Consider the following 24,167-nt stretch of genomic DNA (forward strand, 5'->3'; position numbering starts at 1 on the left):
GAGTAAATAGAAAAGTAAATTCTGGTGCGTCCCAGGAAGGGTACATTTAGCCTTAACACCCTTGCGTAAATGAACACGCAACTTGCAATTTTTTAAAATTAAGACTGGTTGGCCACAACAGAATCGAACAATCCTAAAACCTGTAAATTAAAAGAAATTTTTCATTGGTACTCCTGTTTATATTAACGATAGAAGAAATACAGAAGCTACGAAGTCTACAACTAAAATATGTTTGGAAACCATATTAAAAATTGTTAAAAAAAGTTTGTTGATAAATCACGAAACACTCTCATAATCTGAACGGAAAGAAGAGGTTCTTGTACTGAGGTGTTCAATATTCAGTAGCCAGAGCTCATTTTCAACTTACAGCCAAGAGAAGTCTCTTTAAGATTCCGGAAACATTCATTTCCCTCTAAACTGTTCCGAGAAAACAAGGATCAGCTAATGAAAAACTAATCCTTTACCAGCAGGAAAAATACAACTGCATCATGGAAGTTCGATATTAAGATATCATTCATAAATACCTAAAATATATTTTCCTTTTAATTCTTACTGAATAAGTTAAAAACAATAGTAATTTCCCAAAAAATGAGACTGAATTATATACAGAGCTTCCATTATTTTCAACCTAACTAAGACTGAAAGTGGTAGGCTATGGACGTGGGACATATTGGTTTTATAAGTTGTTATTCTAGGTGATTAATTTAATAAGATTTATGAGAACCAAAACGAATTTATGATAATTTAAAAGTTACTACATACGGCTTTTTTATTGTTAATTAGTACGTTATAGTATAACACGCCAAAGTGCAAAGTTGCACTAAACACAAGGTAACGGATGTGGGATCACCAATTTTAATGTAAAGGCATTTCGCCATGTACATGCGACCCTCGACTATCGCACAATTCGCTATTTCACACATTTTCAAAGATTCAACTAATCCATCCTCTGCGATCGGATGTCTCTCGCAGAGGACTAAATAAATAAATAAATAATAAAGGCTTAACGAGCCGAAGGTTCAATGCCGATACCACCAAACGCTCTCTGCATACATCCTTCCAGTGATGCCTCTCCAAACTCAATTCCACTAAATCTGTTTTAACACAATCCTCCCATCTACGTTTCGGTCTACCCCTCGGACGTTTACCCGTTGGTTTAGTGTTTATTACCATTTTAGGGATCCGCTCGTTACTAAGCCCTACAACCTTACATGTCCACCTTATACGCTCACAGAGAACTCCATCCTCCGATAGCAGAGGATTACAATAGGGGTAGGTATTCATGATCTTTAGTTTAACATGTTAAAGCGTGTTAAATGGAAAAACTCATGTTAAATCGAAAAAAATTGGCTTCTTTTACCGTGGTAAAACGAAATAACATTTAACATGGCTGAGAGCCTGTTACTTGGTCTGTTAAATGGAGAATGACGTCACAGAATAGACCAGTTGAGATCGCCGCCATTTTTGTTGTTGTGACAGCTCAGTTCTTTCGTGTGTTTGTGGTATTCATATCCCTGTTATTAAACCAGAATGGATAATTTTAATGATACATTTGAGGAAAAAAAACAATGTAATTTCATTCTACTATCTGAAAATTTGTAAAAGCTCGCCAGATAAAAATCTCACAATATGAACCATGTAATTATTCTTGGGGGACATATGTCCCAGAATAAAGTTATTTTTTCATTTCATTTCATAAGCTAAACTTTCACACAAATTCCACTTTTCACTCACTCTAGGCATGTTGTAATTAATTACTTAAATCAAAACTGAAGTAAACAATAACATGAGGGTCTGGAAGGAAGGTTATAAACATAAAGGCTTATACAACAAGTTGCTGAGAAAATCCGCTAGGGCTCTTTGCATTTAACGTTTAACATGACTTCAAATAGGGCTGCTCACAATCTTATAGTTATAACATTTAACATGATAAAACATTTAACATTTAACACAACATCATGAATACCCCTAATGTAGTTAGGATTAGGACGTGCGTCAATGTGTTGTGTATTTTGCTAATTTATTTGTTTAAGTTTAAACATTTCGCATTTATAAAGTGATAAACGTGAGTCAGAAGCGGAAAACTGCAGTGTTGATACGAATTACCACCAGCCGGAATGGTCCCTCTCCATTCTTTGTAAGCCCCCGGCTATAGAGCCACAAAATGTAAAACCGCCTTCAGCGGACAATGTTTGCTAATCTTATACTGCCGTAAGGCAAAAGAAGAAAAATTGTATAATGTATTATATATTATTTTGTAACATATAATCAGTATTATATTTATACTTTATCAATAAAGAGGTTTAGAAAATAAATAGTTGATACGAACAAAAAGATATTAGGGACTCATAAACTTCATACGTTCGGTACAAAGATAGAAATAATTAAACGTTCTGTAAACGGTCAATCTTTTGCTTCAATCGGACGTTTATACGGTGCAAACAGATCTACGATATGTTCAATGTTGAAAAACAAGAGTAAAATTAAGGAGTCGGCCAATGCAGATAAAGATGATGCGAAAGAATTTATTTCCTTACTATCCAAAATTATTGAAGATGGAGAATTTTCTCCTAGTCAAATATTCAATGACTGTAGTTGAGACGGGTTTGTTTTGTAAAAAGATGTCTAATGTTACATTTTTATCGAAGGGAGAATCAGTTGCTCCTGGACATAAGCCTTCCAAAAACCGATTGACATTACTTCTTAGTGGAAACTTAGCTGATGATTTAAAATTGAAGCCATTGTTAGTTTACCAAGCAGAAAATCCCAGAATATTGAAAGGGAAAAATAAAAAATTGCTTGCGATCATTTAGAAATAAAATGAAAATACACATCTTGACAAATCATTGACAATCATGGAAGAATGTGATCCCAATGGAGAACGCACATCTCAAGTACATAGAGCAATCGAGAAAGACACAGCATGTTATAGAAATGTTCATCAACAAAAGAAAAAATGGGTGATATTCAACTAACTCTTAACAACTTTATACAGGAAACACAAATAAAAATATGCACCAAAAACAGTGTTTTAAAGTATCTATCTATCAATATGTATACATAATAAAGTTAAAGAGACGTGTTAAGTGCTTTAGGGCTTAACACGTCTCTTTAACTTTATTATGTATACATTTTGATAGATAGATACTTTAAAACACTGTTTTTGGTGCATATTTTTTTACATCTTTCTACTTTTGGACATTCAACATTCGCACAGAATTGGTTCCTGGAAGTGTTGAGGACCTTCTGTATCTCAGTGGCGTAACGTGATGTCTGCCACCCAGAATTGATGAAAATTTCGCCGCCCTCTTTTTTAGGTATTTTAATATTTTTTTAAATATTTATTTATTGCTATTTACAACTGTACATTATAATACATTTAGTAAATCTGATCTCGGTTAAATTGGAGTGTTACAGGCGTGTAGAGAAACTACCCATTGGCAGCACTCTAATGACGTCTTACATTAGCAGGTCTCGTGTCCATCTTCTTTTCAGGCGCCTCGGAGGATTGTCAGGAATGGAAGAGGATGCAAGGTTAGAAACTAGGGGGTTTGAGTAGTTAGGAAGTTTATAATGGAAGGAGTTATATATGGTTCGGGCTAGAACGGTTACATAGGGAACATTAAGGTCTTTATGTATGATTTTATTTGTGACAAAGTAAGGAGCATTGAGGATTTTGGATTGTAAGGATTGAATACAAGAGGAGTTCGAAGGTTTAGTGGAGCCCCAAAACTCACCTCCATATGTTCAGATTGGCCTTATTACAGTCATGTAGATCAGTCTTTTCTAATGTGTAGGAAGTTTAGACCGTTTGTCTAGAAAGTGCTGTAATAGTCGAAATCGACGTGCAGTTTCCTGTCTTTTCAGTCTTGTGTGAGGATTCAAGGTTAATCGCTTGTCCAAATGTAGTCCAAGGTAGGGGATCTGTTCGACAGGGGAAAGAGTAACATTATTAAATGAAACTGTAGGGCAGTCAGTAGGTTTACGACGAAGGGTAAAGGTGATTTGATGGGATTTGTTGGAATTTATCTTAATCCTCCAATTACGACGACACCATCTTCGAGGGCTGTGATATGGGATTGGAGAGTTCGGGATACAATTAATGGGTTATTATTAACTGCGAGTATTTCAATTCAAAAGACTAAAATATACGGTAATTATAAACAACGTATTGGCAAAAATAATCATCATTGTACAATGTACAGGTTATAAGTAAAAAGTCATGTAGATATGTTTACCTATATAACAATCAGACTTATTACAAAAATTCTAACACGTATGCCTCTGACATTGATATAATAGTATAGGACACTTATAATTATTCCTTGACGATCGATAAAATTAAATTATTTCCGAATTGATTATAAAACACAAATCGGCTTCCAATTAAAACTAAAGCGATACTCTTACTATTAACATTTTTATTGAAAAAAAAATATAATTATAAGAATTAAAAAGAAAACTTTATTCGTCTATTTATTTATTTTTTATTGCACTTTTAATGTTTATGGCATTCCATACCTGTTGCTCAAAAGACAATAAAGTTTGCCTTAAAGTACTCATTGAAGATCTTAAATAATTTTTCATCAATTTAAATTTTGAAAAACTTCTCTCACATCCAACATAGCTTATGGCAATTCTAAAGAATATTCGGAGCATATTACAGTGATATTGAGCAATATATAATTTTCATCTAAGATTTCACTTTAATTTTTAACAATGCAAGTAGGTCCTGCATTAATTATCCGTATGTATGAGCACTAAAATCGCAGTTTGTAAAGCGCATACATATATAAGATTAAGTTAATGTGAATTGGGCAGCTGACAATCCATTAACGAAAAATTATCTTTTCAAACAATAATATATGGGAATAAAAATAATTCATAGTAAAATATACATAATAATCAATTAAAAATTTCATTAATTCGTGTTTTTTAAATGCAAAGAAAGTATATTTTTCAGATATCTATGAAAAAAATAAATAAAACTCCCTTACAGCTGCCAGATTTGAACAATGCACATCTGGACTTGTAAAATAGTTGAGATAAATGACGTTGATATTTGGGACCGATAGGAAAGTCAAAAGAGATTTTTTTTAGCACTATCTAGTAAATACAACGTAATATGCGGAGTTTTTAGAATTTTTTTTTTCGAAAAATGTTTAGTTTTTGAGTTATGATAAAAACTTATGACATATGGGTTTTCCTCTACTTTCCTAGTGTATATGGCGGATGGTGAAATAGCAGACCTTAAATTCGGATTCAGCAACCCAAAAACACTAGAATTTTTTTTCCGATCCCTCTAAAAAAGAAAAAAAATATTAAATTAGTAGGTTGCATTACGTGTGGTTACATAATTCGAATTGGATACTACCTTTTTCGATCATTGATACTTGAAGGGGTACATTGAGATACTTATCTGGTGTTCTAGTGTGTCGGATCCGTGTAGATTCGATTATGAAAAATTTCGAAGATAAGGGGACTCCTCATGATGATTAAAGAGAAAAACACTAGAATCGTTGAGCAACAAATTTTTATACTTTTTTTCCTTGAAAATAACCTTCGGCATTTGAACTATATTTACAGCGCTCTCTAGCGGCAACTTAGTCTTTCTAAAAAAAATAATGTATTATATGCATTTTATAGGAAATTGATTCTACTTTAATTTCTTATAGCATGTTCACTATCGAAAAATGCTTAATTTTTAGCCAAAACCAAACAGAATTCTAAAATTTTGTGCTTGTTTCTATTTTCGTTGTTAAACCTGTAGCTGAGGTAGCAAATGATTCAGCACTCAAAAAATTCGTTAGAACCGTTGAGAATAAAAAATATATATAATTTTCTCTTCAGAAATGTTTTTGTTAAGTGGAATTTATCCAGAATAAAAGATTTTTCGGCTATTACGAACAGGATGGACATAGGTATCAGGACCAAACCCCTAAAAAACAATAAAAATAAGCAACAAAATCGTTGAACTGTTCCAGAAATAAACAGTAGCACAGAAAAAAACAAGAGCCGAAATGCGTTTTTAGAAGTCATGAGACTTCTGATGAATAGATCCCTTTCATGTTGTAGAAAACTGCTCGTTGAAAATTTGACCCTATCATCATACTTTTGCTACTTCCTTGGTGGTAGGAAATTAAGTACAAGATGTTCAAGAATGCCTGCATCTTTTCTAATACAGGTCCGATTTTTTTTTTTATATCCAAGTGATACACTGATGATACAAGTGAGATATAATGAATATTTTACAAGTTATGTGGAAATAAAAATTACTTTTAGTCGTGACATTTTTCCCAGACTTTTCTAGCGGATTTGTTCGAACTACCAAAAGACTTGAAGGTAATTTAAGGTAAGTTGCATTAAAATTTTTGATGCTGTTTTTGAATGTAGAGTCTACAGTATAACAATATTTCAGTCTACTATACACATGATACCAAAAAAATTACAAAATCATCATGACCCAGAAACAAAACCAATGACTAACAAAATATTTTTTTTTTGTAACTTAACAGACTGAAAATTCATTATCTGCTGAAAACCAAAATGAGGAAATTTGACCCAATTATAATAACTTAGTTATTCTGGCAGTAGGATGAAAAGTAAAAGTTATCCTTCTCTTAGCAAAAAAGTATCATAGATGTTTTGTGTACCAGCTATATTCAAAAAGATGAGCTACATGAATAATTATTAGTTTTATAACTCTTACCTAACTATCAAACCTTTAAAACTTTTGATGTTTAAATAATTTCTTTTATTAAAATAAATGTATGCTGTCTTTAAATACATACATCACTATGTATCAAACATACATCAATCAAAATAATAAATAAAACAATAAGGATTTATTTTTATTAATAAAAAAAAATAGAGAAATAAAAGATAGAATAATATAAAAATTGTTTCATAAAAACTAATATATGATGCAATTTAAAAAACTAATAATTTCCATAATTTGTGATAAAATCAAGAGTTTGTTTTAAAAAAAAACTTACTTGACTACACATAAAAGCATATGAATAAAAATTGATATAAGCGATTAAACAAAACATCAACCATAAGCGATAACATGCAAGTAAGCACAAACTTAAATTACTACATACCTGTGTCTTGAGAATCTGATGTCATCAAACTCAATTGCTGACCTGAATGAGTGGAGAGAAGCTAGAGTGGCAATTGAAGATGTTGGTGAAGGGACACACACAAGAGTATCACTATCTGAACCAGCTGTCACTAAAGTATCATCATCAGAACCTGAATAATAACAAAATACTAATTGGAACATTTCGCCGAATCAGTCTTCTAATAAACGTTTAAAATTTAAAGACAAGATCTTCCTATAATAAATTAGAATTTATTTTACAATTTGTTGAATGATATTTTGTAAGGAAATATAAAAATTGTTCTTATAACATTAACAACCCTTAAATACAAATAAAAATAAATATTAATTCATTTTTAAAATATGATAAAAGCTTAATATATCAAACCAGGCCAATCAAAACAAGGGAGCATGTAATAAGGCCTTCATAGATTATAAGGTACACAGTTTTTTTTTTTTTTTTTCACAATATACTTTACAAGAACCAATTTGCGGGTGTAGTGATAATAACATTATTATTATAACCCAAATACTGACATAATATGGATTACAACATTGTAAAAACGTTTTTAGATATGTTTAAGAATAAACTGATCAGAATATAATAAATCATAAAATTTGTCCATCTTTCATGTACTCATTTCATTGCATGCAAATATGCTCTTACAACAGCTATAAACATATATAATTTTCCTTTTAAAAGTAATGCAGTATTAGCAAATGATATTGTGATAAATCATTATTTCTTAGCTATGAAACCTTTGCATGAAAATAAAAAGTTATTCATATATTAATCAGTTTCAAAATTATTTCTAGTAAGTGACACTAACAAAATAATCAGTATCAGTGGACAGAAACACCGGCCTACTAATAAAAAAATTAAGCTACTAATAATAAAAATTAAACAATGCAACATCAGCATCTAGATGTAAAAGTGCATGTACACCAAGATACCAGTAGCATTGCAATTAACAAACAGTTAATAACATTTTTATTATTAATATTTCGATACATTCTATTCAGACCAGTAAATAGAAAAATGTAAACATTTTTAATGGATTGGTAAAAGCAAAATCAAATTTTATTGATATTTTATTAGAAATAGAAATTTTAATAAGATTTTATAAGTTACTGATGTAAACAATAAGTATCGAAATGTTAATAGAATATGTTATACCCATTGTAAGGGTAATAAATAAGACATTGCTATACTCTATATAGGTGGCTACCTTAACAAACTGCATTAGATATGAAATCAATATATAAATCTATATTAATTCCACTCATTTCTAATCTGTGAACTATTTATTATTTAAAAAAAAAAATCAGATAAATATTTTAATGATAAATAGAGGCTGAATTTCTAGTTGAGCATACAGCCATGCTAAATTGTGTTATTTTCATTCACCACATTATGTTCTCACTATGGGATTATTCAAAACTAAGTCGAATAAATTCTCATCACTAAGAACTGTAAGTTCTTTAAGCAGTTTATAAAATCTACTATGCTAATAACAAAATATTAATTACAAAATAAAACATATATTAATTAATAATAAAATGTAGAATATTTTAATATAACAATTAAATAGCTAAATCCACATCATGCATTGGAAATAGATTAATAATGGAACATGATTAACAAAACCAATCTTCATTTAACACAATGCACAGCGATGTAAAATGTCCTTTTTCTGGGGCTAAACTTTTTTTTTCTTGAAATTGGTTACTTTTTTACCAGGATATGGAAATATCATGAAGTATTTCATTATTTATTTACATGACTTTAATTAAAGAAGATCAAGTCAATGCAAATCCGACATCATCTTCAGGGTAGGGAATTTAATACAACTGCCTATGCCAACACAAATGAAAAGCTGTGTACAATCAAATCCCCTTCTCATAAACATTTTTATTTCATAAGCATATTACTCTAACTTAAATTTACAGATATACATGTAATAAACCCTCAATAAGTTAACCTGTTCTAAAAGGTCAAGGAACATTCTGATGGTCATTACCTTTTCCAAAACAATATACCTGAAAACAGCTTTTCCTTAAACAATATGGAAATTTTTATCATCCTTTGCATCAGGGAATACAGAATGGAAATTTAACCTTCTAAATTAACTTTTAAAAAACACTTTAACAGTTTTTATATGATAAATTAAAGTAATAAATCTGACGTTCTCAATAAATGGGTTTTCACATACTAACAAATTTCGACATCAGCATTCAACATTTTAATGAAACTATTGAGTTCATTATTTTAATTATTTAGGACAAAACCAGTAAATATTGCTGACCTTATAAAAATTTGAGTTAAAAAAAAGAAATATGCTGAAGATAATAAGATAATGGATTATGATGGTGACAGTAATGAATAATAAATTGCTTAGGAACTACTAATGACTATTTAAATTGAACACTTCAAAAGAAAGTTATAGAAATAATCTTCAAGAACTGTTATTAAAGTTATATAAATTTTTTTTCTTGAGATGAAAAGCAGCTCCTGAAACTTTGCTAATCAAAATAAAGTTATATAATGAACTGACGACGGTCTTATTTGCCACCTTCTCAAAACTTTGTAAGAAAGCATCTCTAAATATAAATATTCTAAGTACCCAAAAGACCAATTTCAACCTATATATGAATACGAAATCCTCTGTTAATATTCGTGGCTATTTGTTGAGATTAATTTGCTCTAATACAACAACCAATACATTTTTCATAAGAAACAATATCATTAAATACGGTTTCTCAGGCTAAACAAAAAAAAAATAATCAAATCTATTAATACAAATCAACTATTAAAAAAATAATTGCCAAATTACATCTAGTCAAATTCAAAATTTAATGTAAAAGGACAGTATTTTCATTTACCTGCTTCAAATGCATCATAAAATTCATCATCAGATATATCGTAGTATCGTGGATTGCGTTTCCGAACTAGAACAAATGCAACCAAAATTTATTGCTAAAAATAAATATTTCTTAAAAGGAGAAAAAATGATTTTTAGATATTTTTCAAATAATAATACTACAGTTTATTGCAAAATAATAATTTTCATAATTACAGATAAAATGTAAAACAATTCTATAAATTTTAGTAATTTTGTGCCAGCTGGCTAATTTATGCCATAATTATTTTGATTGAGGAATATTGCTTTTAAGATGTTTTCAACTTCAGTCAGGAACCAAGTACTTTAATATTGACAAAATATATTTTTCAAGTACTTTATAAGCCATAAGAATGTTAATTTTATTCTTATTGCATCATGAAATACAGAAACTTAATTTTGAATTTCCAAGTAATAGTATACAGAATTTTATTTACATATGCAAGGGACTTCCAAGAGGTCACTAAAACCCGAAGTAACAATGTTTCTATAACCTGTGGTTATACAACACTTATTAGCCAGACTCAGACCAATACTGCCAATTTTTCCCACACAAATATAAATATGTATCATGGACTAAGAGCTTAAAGCCCTATAAAGTTCATTCATATTATTAACCCACTAAGAGTACAACCTAAAGTCTTCTACATTTACACATTCCGATCACATAAACCCTTTTTGACACCTGCAATAGCCCTAGACCTCATATGAAGATTTCGAAAAAGCATTAAAACTATAATTTAAACCATCTTTAGCCCCTAAAATCCTCTAATCTCATCATCCTCCAATTTTTAATTTAAAAATTCGCAGTTTCCTATTAAGACTATTAAAGCCAGAATCACCAAGAAGCTTAAAAAATGTGACTGATTTTCTAATGGATGGTTCAACAAGCTTCAGGGTCAATTCACATGAGATTCAACTCATCTTCCTGTCAGACACAAAAATCAGGAATGCTGGCTACAGAAAGATCTTCAGCAACTAATCTGAGGAAAGAATTTAAAGTTAATGCTAAGCAACTTATTACACTGGCAATCTATACCAAACAGTAATGTGTAGAGGTGGATCAAAGGGCTTATATCCATCTATTTTTTTTTTGTTTGAACTTAAGATTTTAATGAATTTTTAATCTTTATCGTAATTTTAGAATAGTTAAAATATTTTAATGTTGGCAACCTCTCTCTTCCAGGAGAAGGTTCTCTTTTAGTTACCAGGACAAGCTGTATGGAGTTGAGCACCAATTATTTTTGAGTTATCTTTTTGCTTTTTTATTTGTTATATCTTGTGTCTGAATGGTAAATCCTTTTACTATATGATGCCTAAATGGGTGATAATTTGGCAAGATCAATAAATTAATCTACTTGAGACAACAATAGCCTTTTTGTGTAGTTAAGTTAATGTTCAAAAGGCTCCAACAAAACCTGCCAAAATTAAGAAAGCAAGATAAAAACCACAGCTAAGTTCTAATAATTTCCCATCTAATGTTTTTACTAAAAAATATTTTTCTAGTCATTTATAATTCATATAATTAATGTGGTACAGAAAGTTATGCCACATTACACATAAAAAAATTAAAAACAATAAATTTGTATGGGGACACCTTTCTATTTTATCTATCGTAATGAAGATATATAACTTTTTTTTTTTCAAATTCTGTTTAATCCAACTAAAATAAAGAGAAAAATAAGAAGAAAAAACTGATTCTGTTTTGTATTTAATGGTTGCGAAGAAGAGGGTTGAAAAACATCCGTGGGTAAATGTAGGTTGAACTATCGGCTATTTCTGTCATAACAAAAGCATCAAGTTATATTTACTATAGGAAACCAACATACTAACAGTTTCAAAAACTTTAATTGTAACTAAATTAAAAACTTCTAAAACTAATAACAGATAAAAAGCACAGTAAATATTTAATAAAGAAGCCCATTAAATGAAGATAATATGCTGATTCATTTAGCTCAGTGGTTCCCAACTCTAGAAGTCTGCGGACCACTCTCACTTCCGACAAGGGTTAAAGGGTACAACCTGGGAAATGTTTAAAAATTAATTCTCTAAAAAATGCATTTTGAGGTACCTTTATTGAAAATTTCCTTGTTTAAGACCTTTCAAACTCAAAAATTTGGAATAAAACAACAGTTATGACAGTAAGTCTTCACAAAATATGTGTTGTCAGAACCTTCTGCAGCCCATTACCAAGGCTCTCATAGCCCACCTGTGGTCTGCAGACCACCTTTTAGGAACCACTGAGTCAGGTAAATCTACATAGAACAATATATGAAAATGAAATAAAAAACAAATAAAGAAGTAAATGACATTTAAATAAAATTACATTCAGTTATGCGTCATTAGAATTTTGTTATTTTTTTGTAATTTTTACAAGATAGTTTACTAAAACTAGTAAGTAACATTCAAAAGTGCCATATTGACTAATATTGATACCAATTTACGACTTATACGAAATTATACTATTAATTTTAAGTAGCTTTTACTTAAGTAGAATGTTAATTTAAACTAAGAAATGCTATTTAAAAAAAAAACATGCAAAAAATAAGCTTGTGCTAAAAATAGAAGCCAAAAAGGCATACTAAAATTCATGATGAGCAAGCACTAAAAAAATACACTTTTCTAATAATAAACAAAAATAAAGCCTAGGTAAGTCATAATGACATATCATGCAAAGTTAAGATCAATGAGAGGCACAAATAAAAATAATAATGGGTCATAAAAACTGAAAAATAAAACAAATAAAAATAAAAAAAAACTCACAAGAAGAAGTGGAGTTACTACGACGTGAGACAGGTGGACTGCTGGATAAATGTGAAGCCATTGACTGTTCTAGCTCATGGTGCTCCTTGGCAAGAACATTCAATGCTTCTTCAAGAACCCTGCACTTCTCCTGTTCTTGCTTTAATTGTATAACTCTCACCTAATTTAAACATTTAACTTAACATCAAGTAATATAACTACACATCGCTGTACATAACTATACATTTCAACAAAACATTTGTTTGTTTCTTGTTGAACCAAAATGGGATCTATATTGGAAAAAGTGTTTGTTATCTGCTGCTCTAGTTAATATTCCTACCTTCAATTTCTGACAAACTTTTTCCCAGCTATAATAAAAATCTGGTGCAGACACATATCACACAACTGTCACTAACCATCCAACTTTGGGTCAAAATTAATTTTTACTCCTTTGAAAAGAGTAATTTTTTTATAATTCATGTCAGCAATACTCCTCCTATCTAATTTTCTGTATATAGGTTAAGTGGAAGTAAAAAATTAATTTTGGTCTAACCATGAAAACATAACATTAATCACATTGGCGCAATGGAAAAGCCATATTGTACATACGTTCCTCAGTTTGATAATAGTCAAATTATTGAAAGAACAAACATTTTATTTATTATAATATTTATTAATTTATTAAAATATTTGTCAAATTTTTGGCTTTCCAATATTATACATCTATATTTTACTTTTATTTCTGGAAAATTGTTTCCAACCTAGAAAAATATTTTTTCTCCTGTAGTTGGTTATAAAATTCTTTCATAATTCATATTTATCCATTTTTACAACTATTAACAACAAGAGATCATTAATTATTTCAAATAAACAAAAATAAAGGTACTTCAGAAAATTTTTTTTAGGAAATTCAGGATTGAAAAAAACAGGATAAAAGCCCTGTTGGACTATTAGGATGAGGATAAGACCTAACCTTATATTAAAGAACATTTAATTATACAATAATATACCATTTATTAACTATGTGTCATTATTAACGAGGAAAATCTTTTAGCCACAGCTACATTAGTTATTGAGATAGCCTCTAACGGTATAATAAACTAGTGGAGTTATTTTTTTCCATTAGAACTAAATGACTAATATTTTGGTAGAGCTTTAATGTTTTATAGGTTACATATATGTTGGTTTTAATTATTTGTACAGTTTAAGTTTGTTAGTTCATAGTTGTTGTTGTTGTTGTCTGGGGCTTAAGGGCGTAAAACCCTGAGGTCATCAACGCCCATATTAGTTCATAGTTAAATGATAATAATAGTTACAATTTTTCAGTTAGCTCAATGGTGGAAGTAAATAAAAGTATAAAATCATATACAAAGTAAATTTTTATTTTAATACTTTTTTGTTGAAAATGATAGAAGCACAAACATTCAAAACTACATTAAATGCAACTCTATGTTTCAAGGCAAACAATTATAAAACAGAATAGTAGTAATTACATACACAACTAATATCAGTCATTAAAAATCAACCACTGTTTTCTAGAGGAAAAAATGAAATATAATATAAAATTTTAGGAGTTAATTAATTGTTTTTCAATGACATAAACATATAATAGGGAACATTCCTGATAATAATTAGCATTTCTCTAGGCTGCCACAAGAACTACTAACGGTATAATAAAAAAATCATATTTTAATTACATAAATATATTACAACAAATTTTTTCAAGGCAAACAATTATAAAACAGAATAGTAGTAATTACATACACAACTAATCTCAGTCATTAAAAATCAACCACTGTTTTCTAGAGGAAAAAATGAAATATAATATAAAATTTTAGGAGTTAATTAATTGTTTTTCAATGACATAAACAGATAATAGGGAACATTCCTGATAATAATTAGCATTTCTCTAGGCTGCCACAAGAACTACTAACGGTATAATAAAAAAATCATATTTTAATTACATAAATTTATTACAACAAAAAATAGATTAAAAAAAAATTTAACCCAATAAACTAACATAGGATGTTAGATCCTGACCTCAACTGAAAAGAATCCGTTAGAAATTGGTTCAATGCTTGAGTGAGCAGATGTCAACAGCTGTGATCTAAGTAAATCAATAATAATTTGGTATACAAAACAATACATTAACATCACAAACATTATACCGATTACTCGACTTCTGCTCATTCAAGAGATGAACTAAGACCCAAAGGAACATATCATTTTCAGTTATCCCGAAATTTTAGAAATATTTTTCAGTTCTAGTGAAGAAAGCAGTTCCCAAAATATCATCTTTCCTGATAAAAATTATATATATACATAGGACTAGAACCATTCCTAGACATTTCTAAAAGGCATCAGAGAAAAGTAATTCTTGGCTGGACATGGAAGATATCAGGCAAGGACTGGGGGAATGTATAGGGCTGAGACAGGCCAAGATATTAATAACTAAACCCTCTACTTCTAAAACTAAGTGGCTGCTGGGCCTAAATAAAAATGAACTCCGATTGTTAACAGGAGTTCTTACAGGTCATTGCAGACTTAAAAGACATCTCAAGATTTGTGGAGTAGTTCAGGATGAAACCTGCTTCTTAAGTGCATAGGTCCTGGAAACTGCCTTACATTACATAGCAGATTGTGGCCAGTATACGTAACTAAGATGGAGGCTACTACTACTACTAGCTACTAAGATGCAGGCTCTGATAGAATCACAGAAAATGAGGCTTCCTTTTAAATTTCAATAGAAAGTCAAAAAGGTTCGATATGCAGGAATAAAATACATAAAAGAGCCATTCCATTGATTTGTCTTGGGGTAGGCACAAAGGACCAACTGCACACTTGCCAGACGACTTGTTCCCCCCATCATTACCAGTACCAGTATATATATGTAGTTTTTATCAGAAAAGGTGGAAGCTTGGAAGTTGAGAAGCAGTGATAACCCATCGATTCTTATGGCCTTCACTGGTAGTGTTGATTATAGTCAGGGATGTTTACAAGTACATAAAAATCTTATGGTATCATGAAGTGCTTTGAAAATCATTTTAAACCCTCTTTAGAGGTTTTACTAGTGACAATTGTGTTAGTGCTTAATTTACTTGTGAAAATGTGGAAAAACAAAATCATTGTGAAGTCACTCACCAAAAAATCAACCAGAAACAAACAAAATACAACAATCAAAACAAGGAAAAACAGTTTTCTAAAAATATAATATAAAAAATATTACCTCTTCTTGTTGTTTAATCAAGTTCAGAGAATGGACTAAAGAATGGAGCATACTTGAGGCAGTATCTGTGAGTTCTTCAAATCTCTAAACATAAAAAGAACAATTCTGTATTAATTGAAAATGAAATATCAAATCATAAAACATGAAGTATAAAAGATAAAACATTATTTATAGACAATACATTAAGATATATTAGAACTGGTTAAGTACTTTATTTAAGTAACTTTTTACAGGAAGCCATATTGACTGTTACTAAATTTCCTTACACCATCCTAATTTATAAGACAATTACTTAGATGGGGAATGTTAAAAGTGAACACATATAATAAAAAAAATATATATAAAGAAAATGTATATTTATAACTTATCAATAAATATGACTTAATTAGACTTTCATAATTTAATTTTATGATTATTTAAAAACAAAAATTGTATTTAATTTTTAAGTATCATCTAATACTCCTAATCTTTCAAAAAGTGAATAATTTTTGTTTAAAGGTTGATCCACTATTGGACCATTAATGGATGATCCACAGTCAAAAACAATGTTAATTTTATGTGATTTTTCCCATCGCTTCCAAATTATAAATCCTTAGTTAGCTAATAATACTTATAGCAACAACCAATTTTAGGAAAAAATGTTTTCAATACTTAATATGCATAAATTAAGAGCTATAAAAACACAAATGATCTATGCTAAAATAATATAATAAAAGATAATAAAATATATATTCAAATACATGCTTGTTTACATAGGTGTTTCCCAGGAAAGTTTGTAAAAATAAGTAAAATAAAAAAAAAACCAAAAAAACAATTAAATAATGAAATTTTAATAATAAATAAAAGTAAAGGAAAAAAAACAATAAAGAATACCAAATGAAGTCCAAGTACTTTTAATGCTTGAGGAATTGCGGTATCAGGATCATTAACACCTGATTCAAGTATACCGCTAATTTCTTGAAGTCTTGTCTCAAGTAGCTGATATCGTGCAGAAGCTGTTTGTAATGAATCCTATAATGGTCAAATTACAAAAGACTAAAATTAGAAAACCGTATCAATTAATAATAATATTAATAAAAATACTTTACATATTTATTTATTCAAAATTAACTTTAGTAAATAATGCATGGAGAGCAGCACAGGATTTAGGACTTAATATAAATAGTGAAAAGACTAAATATATGAAAACCTCTAGACAAACCGGAGAGAGAAGAGGTAATGTGGATGAGGGGGAAAACATGTTTCACAGCTGCAGTACTTTCAAGTACCTGAGAGGAGTTGTGACGAAGAACAATGATTTAGAAGTAGAAATTAAGGGCAGAATGGTAGCAGGAACCAGTGTCACAAATGTTTCAATGCCCTGCAAAAAGCTCTCCGATACAAAAGTCTTTCCAGGAAAGCAAATCCTTTATTGTACAAAATAATAATTAGGCCAGTGGTAATGAATGGCAGTGAGACATGGACTCTAACCAAGGAAAATAGAAGAGCTCTACTGGTTTGGGAGAGAAGAGTCCTGAGAAAGATCTTTGGAGCTGTTAAAGAGGAGCATAGCGGGAGAATCAGAAGTAATGACGAACTAAAAGAATTGTATGGAGAGCCTAATAACCTCTGTGCTATTAAGAAGAGCAGGCTAAGATGGCTGGGACATATGGAAAGGATGGAGCCATGCTAAAAGGATGCTAAATGGTGCACTAGGAGGAAAAAGGAAAAGGGGCAGATCCAGGCGTCGGGGACTGGATGATTTGAGAGGGATGGGAATTGAAAATTGGAGGAGTCTCGCTGGAGACTGCAAGGCATGGGGAAGAATGGTGGGGCAAAGGCCTAGGTCCTACAAGGACTGTAGCGCCCAACAGTGAGTGAGTGAGTGAAATAATGCATGGCTATGTTATTCATAACATGCCTGGTTATTCACTTCCCTAAAGTGGGTGGAGGAACTCAAAACCATTTTTATTTTTTTTATCTATTTATTTTATATATCTGTACATATTCCTTATAGAAATGGGCCTAATCAAAAAAAGGTTTTATTATTTACTTCAAAAAATAGGCAAAATAGTACAGAACTTTTATGGTCTCTTATCTTTATTGCCCAGGAGAAAGATAGGGTTTGATCCACTGACTTCCAGGCCATCCATGTTTCTACAGGCTGTCTCATATCTTGATAATGACTTAGAATTGCAGCTTTTATCTGGCAAATACCTAGTCGATGTTACGCTGTTCCAACACTCTAAGGCTGCGTAGATATTCACTCATAATAATATCTATGCTTCTTAGTTGACAATAGCTGATTATATAAATCTAACAGAATTCTTTTCCATTTCAGTATTCTCAACACATAGTAACATCTTAAGCTTCATGCCACCAACACTTTGGGATACAAACGTTTAAGGTCTAATTACAGAGAAGTTAATACAATTAAAATTAATAAATTTTCATTAAGGCAGGAATGTATACAGTTAACAAAATAAAATGTACAGAAATAATTAAATTTTATTAATAAACCTTTAGGAGCAATCAATAAAGATAAAAATTAGAATGATAATTTATGTTAAACTTAAATTTGTTTTTTTTTTCATTATTTACAAGAATTAGAACAGACTTCAATTCAAACTGTTTACTTTTTGATTACAAAGCTCTAATTGTTCTGCTTATCAAAAGGAGTCAGGAGTAGTAGACAAATGTAAAACCTCGATCACAATGGAGTACTAACCCACACACCCTCCTCCTAACTTTACACAACTACTAAATTTATCTTCCTCCAGTATTATGTCAAGTCAAAAAACTTGTTGAAGCCTGACGGCTTCAGTCCTGAAACTTTAAGTTTCCAGCCTAAAGTTTCAGGAATGAATAAAACAGACTGACTGACAGAAACAGAGAATAAAGTAGTTTGCTTCCTTTACTATTGTGATACAGCCTTTGAAGAAATGATTTCAAAGTCGTAAAGTATACTCAAAAAGGTGAAGAATCTCTCCTTTCCGATAGAAAAGATAGTAATGGAAACATCCTATAAATCACCAAGACATTAAAGAGGGGGAAATCTTTTGAATTTGACAAAAGACTGGAGTAATTAAGATCTTTGGTCAAGAGAACCTCATTGATACCAGAAAAAGCTTAGAAAGGCTTTAGAAAACTAAACTACTAGTATCACTTTCTTCCACCTTTGTCTGTATTATATCTGTATAAGTTACTAAAGTATAACAGGGATCAAGATCCCTATGGCAACAATAATATTCTATATTATATGATGGTAATTAATCATATCTATCTGAATCATTTATCAAATTTTAATTCATTCAAACTATAAATTAAGTTTTTCTGTAATGTTTTTACTAACATTATTATCCAAAGACATCCAAAAAACAAATATTATTTTATAATATCATATTTTATGGTAGTAGTAAGACTAAAAGAAGAATATTATTTACCTGCATAGACCCCAGGGGCTTAATGTGCGCATCCTCATCATCACTATCAGCAGAGACTCTTCCTTGGTTCATATAGTGTGAATTAAATGCAATATGTTCATTTAGAGCACTCAGCCACTTCTAAAACATTAAACTGAACAATGAGACAAAAGAAAATATATAAGAAAATACAATAATGAATGTCAAATTTATTAAAATAATTAAGAATATGATGAAAATGCATATTTTCTGTATTCACTTAAAGTTGAAATTCATAAAAGTATTAAAATACGGCATTAGAAATAAAACAATTGAGAAGTTTCTACTAACAATAAAGCACAAAAATCCAAGTATTGTGACCTTAATTCCAAAACCTACAAACTACATTTTTAATCTAAAGTTAAGTCCTAAGTGAATCTTGAACAACATAAAAATAAATACATCAATTTATCATTTGATAGTTCTCAAAACTACCATGTAATAAAAGATCAGTAAAATCAGACCCTATAGGACTATTGATGGAAATAAATTTTGGAAAGCAGATGTTTTGATCACTTTATTTGGCTTCAAGTAGAAGTATGTTAGTTTTGAAGCATCACACGATGCTTGCTTAGATAATGGCATAAAAAAAAAATGTTAAGACTTTTTCAAGTTATTGATTTGTATCTACAAAATGGAGCATCCTTGTAAAAACTTTCAAGAATTAAAGAACATTAAATTTTTGAATCAATGAAAGCTCAACATCATAAATTCAGATAAGAAATATGGTTGAAATTGACAGACAAAAAACAATCTTTTTTGCATAAAAACAAACCTTTTGGATAAATAAAAATGCTTTAATTTAGAATGTTTATAGTAGACAATATATATCCATCTTTAAGTGTAGTGAAATATATTTGGTTTGAACGAAAGAATAATTTTTAGTAGTCTCAAAAAGTTCAGAGACAAACTGTTTAATGTATATTTATTAGAGAAAACAAATTTTGTGATATTTAGGTTTCAGGCAGTCCTCAGCATTATAGCAATTAGATGAAACTGAAATAGAGAACCCTAAGAAATTATTATTAGATTTTGAGATATACCATGAGGAATTTTCTTAAGATATTAAAGAAGTTAATTCAATGAAAAGATATACCACCAACTGTAACAGACAATAATGGGTATTGTAAAATATATTAAATTTATGCCTTACAAATTATTTTAATTGAGTAACAAAATTGTCATAAAAATTAAGAAGATATATGGAAGCAATAACATCATCAGTTGGTTCTCGATCCAAACACAAACTTTGAATGTTACTTAAAAACAAAATACCACATACCTGCCTAGCAAGCTGACCAGTAGGGTCCTCAGAAGAAATGGGTGCAGACAGTCTATGCGTTGTGCCATCGGAGAAATGAACATGGAATGCTGACGGTGCTAAATCTATTGGTTCAGCTTTGGCCCCGTCTAAATATTTAAAATCTCTTCTTTTTACACCTGAGGTTGCATCAGCACGGGTTGTAAAGTATGTTAAAACTCCTCTCTCAAGAACCGCCTGCATAGAAAAAAAAAATGGAACATTTATTCAAGATTTTTTAATTTTATTTTACCTTCTATTACTCAAATTTAGAACTTTATTCATGATAAAAAGAGATCCTTAAAAGAAAGAATGTCTAAAAAAAAAAATTCAATGAAAATCAATTGAAATCAGGCATTATTTCTCAGGTCTTGCAATAATTTCTTTTCAGTCAATTTCTTGACACACTAATACATGAGAATTCTATGTAGGCTTTTTTATCAGGACAAAGATTGTAAACTTTTTCTATAGTCATAAGTGATTCATCTACCAAGATTTAATACTGCAACTTTTTTATTCAAGGCTAAGTGAAAATTCTAGATCCATCTCCCTTGCAAAAAAAAAAATTAAGTTTCTAGAAATTCAATCTGTGTCTCAGTATTTTCCAAAGTGTCCACGAATCTCATTTCTTGGTAAGACGACACATAAGTTTATGTTGACAGATTACTGCATGTAACAGAACTCCATTGTATATTTTATAAGCTAGTGATTTTCTTTCACTCTTGAACTGTGTCAATGAAGAAAACAAATATGTCCAAATTTTTTATCCTTATACCTACCTCATTGGGAGCTCAAAATCGATTTTCAGCAAACTCAAAAATGGACGACTCATAGACAAATTTACTTCCCTTCAACTTTGGCCTATCCACCAATCCATTGGTGAATATCTCTTATTCTCTTACTTTTATTTTTTTATTAGGTTTTTATCAAATGAAATAAAATATTTGGGCATGTGTATTGGTATGAAATACATATTAAAGCACCATACATAACAATTATTATCATATTATAAAAGATATATCATTTTACCAAATAAATTGGATCAAGCTATCTGTAATACGATTGACTCACCCAAGCTGGTTTCCACCCCAAGAATCTAGAACGTTTAAGGAGCTGTCCTTCAAATCTAGTAACAGTTTTTTGTAACTGTCTTACGGGACGAACACACAGCACTTGGCTCATCTGAGAATCTTTCGCAAGATCTGTTGCAGTCTGACCTAAAATTAAAATATAATATAGAAGCGCATATATAATTCTTGATAATAAAACCAAGTGAATAGGTTTTATGGAAACTGCATAGAATACATAATAAATAAAAAAAATTATAGCTGGGGTTAAACAGCAAAAACCCAAAAAAGGGATAAATTCAGCATAAAGTTCATTTAAGAACTGCATATTTATGTGGAAAGAGTGTTTTTGAGTTGATATACTTTAATGTAAATTTTAATTTATTGATGAGGAACATTTGGCCAATATTCACCAGACACTAGACTTTTCTTAACATTCAAATTAAAGTGATAAATTCGTGGTGATAATATTTTGTAAGAACATTTAAGAAAAGTTTGCTTCGGCCTGACCTCCTCCAACCTACAACTAAAATATTTATTTATTAAATAAATCAAAAATTTGTATCCATTTTTGTCTCAACACTTTATTTTTCACCAATCCAACTTTTCGGCCATTCTAGCCATCCTCAAGGACATCTTCAATATAATTTCTTCCTCACATTAATTTAAAGTTTTTTTTTGCAGGCTATTCTTCCCAAGTCATTTTCTTTAAAGTTAAAAGCCTATTTTTTAAAAATTTAAAATCATTAATATTTAATTTTCCTATATAAGATTATCAACAATATATTAATTGTTAAATTTTTAAAAAATTGGCTTTTAACTTATAATAAAGAAAATGACCTGTGCAGAATAGCCTGCAAAAAAAAAACTTTAAATTAATGTGAGGAAGAAATTATATTGAAGATGTCCTTGATGGCTAGAATGGCCAAAATGTTGGACTGGTGAAAAATAAAGTGTTGAGACAAAAATGGATACGAATTTTTGATTTATTTAATAAATAATTACCTTGTCTCAAGAATTTGAAATAATATAATTAAAATATTTATTTTAAAGACAGTTTCATTTTCCTTTTGCAAAACTAATCCGGCCTAAAAAAGTTTTTTTTTTCCTTTCAGGTTTAACTGTTGTCTATTTGTTTGATAATTGAAACCCTCAGTATTATATAACATTTAGTGTCAATAAAATATTTTAAGTTCACGACAGGCATATAAATTCAAAAGAAATTAGTTTTCACAAAAAATGGCTAACATAATTTAGATCATTATAGATTAATTCAATTTCATTTTAACTTAATGAATCATCAAATTTAGCATCTGAATAGTTTTAGACTCATAACATAGCTTAGCTTTGATTAAAATGACACTATAGGTATCATTTTTTAAAATAACCAAACAATTACTGATAGCTTGAATGATTCTAATATATAAGCAAAGATTAATGAACATTATCAATTCTACAATGAGTCAAAGATGAACAAGGGTACTAAGGAAAGTGTGTTGAAGACACGATCAGGGATGAGAAAAGGATAGTTCAGGGACCTACAGGATAGTTCAGCAAATCTATAACTTTTGCTTTTGGGTTACCTTATCAGCAACTGGGTATCTTAAAACAACCCTCAGAAAAAAATTACTAAGAAATTTATTTTAAAATTTTTTTTTTCTTTATATCCTCACCTCTGTTATTCCTGATGGTAGAATTTATACCATTTTGAAGCAGGAGAACTGCAGCCTCTTTATGCCCTCGGTATGAAGCACAATGTAACGCAGTGTTTCCCATACTGTCTGTACAATTAATATTGGGTGGCCTCTCCCATTTCAGCTTTAAGCAAAGAAAGTAATAACTTTTATGATCAGATAAATAAAACAGTTTTCATCCTGAATCAAATTGCATACTATCGATTTCGAATAGGAGAAAATATAAACTAAACAAGAAAAATTTATAAATAATATATTTCTTATCTAAATATATCTCCTCATATGAGAGTTCACTGTAAAATATGAAAAGCTCAATTACAATGGTATTGATGGCAGTCAGATCACCATTCCTAGCAGCAGAGAGTAAAGCTTCTTCTTTTCTTCGAAGATCAGTACGTTCTGCAGCAGCCAATAATTTGACAGCATCACAGCCTTCAACACCAACTTCCTTAGCTGTACGCCCTTCCCCATTTCGAATATTTACATCAGCATTCTTTTCCACCAAAAGCAATACTAAGTCCTGTAAATAAAATGTAACCATTAAAAACATTCATCAATAATAAATTTGCCAAGTTATAGGACATTGGATAATGTGTTAACAATCCACTGTAAACATTTTCTGAATTTTTGGATCCAAAATGAATATTTAGTAATGAACAAAAAATTTTAAGTTACTAAGAAGTAAAGTTCAACTAA

General features: G+C 30.0%; 1 protein-coding gene across 3 annotated transcripts in view; it reads right to left on the reverse strand.

Moving 5' to 3' along the window:
- The window catches only part of LOC112210040 (oxysterol-binding protein-related protein 1), a 276,142-nt gene that overhangs the window by 249,643 nt on the left and 2,332 nt on the right, over positions 1-24,167 (reverse strand). For 2 of the 3 annotated variants that reach the window (XM_067048632.1, XM_067048630.1), the window contains exons 4-13: positions 23,791-23,991; positions 23,451-23,595; positions 21,782-21,927; positions 20,693-20,908; positions 19,393-19,512; positions 16,844-16,981; positions 15,971-16,054; positions 12,766-12,925; positions 9,986-10,051; positions 7,104-7,254 (exon numbers count right to left, since the gene is read on the reverse strand). In XM_067048632.1, coding sequence (XP_066904733.1) covers positions 7,104-7,254; positions 9,986-10,051; positions 12,766-12,925; positions 15,971-16,054; positions 16,844-16,981; positions 19,393-19,512; positions 20,693-20,908; positions 21,782-21,927; positions 23,451-23,595; positions 23,791-23,991 — 1,427 coding nt within the window. The remainder of the gene's footprint in view (positions 1-7,103; positions 7,255-9,985; positions 10,052-12,765; positions 12,926-15,970; positions 16,055-16,843; positions 16,982-19,392; positions 19,513-20,692; positions 20,909-21,781; positions 21,928-23,450; positions 23,596-23,790; positions 23,992-24,167) is intronic. The other variant, XM_067048631.1, reaches the window with a different exon arrangement.

This window comes from Halyomorpha halys, unplaced genomic scaffold (genome assembly GCF_000696795.3).
Source record: "Halyomorpha halys isolate HHAL.00 unplaced genomic scaffold, Hhal_1.1 Scaffold302.1, whole genome shotgun sequence".
Taxonomy (NCBI): domain Eukaryota; kingdom Metazoa; phylum Arthropoda; class Insecta; order Hemiptera; family Pentatomidae; genus Halyomorpha; species Halyomorpha halys.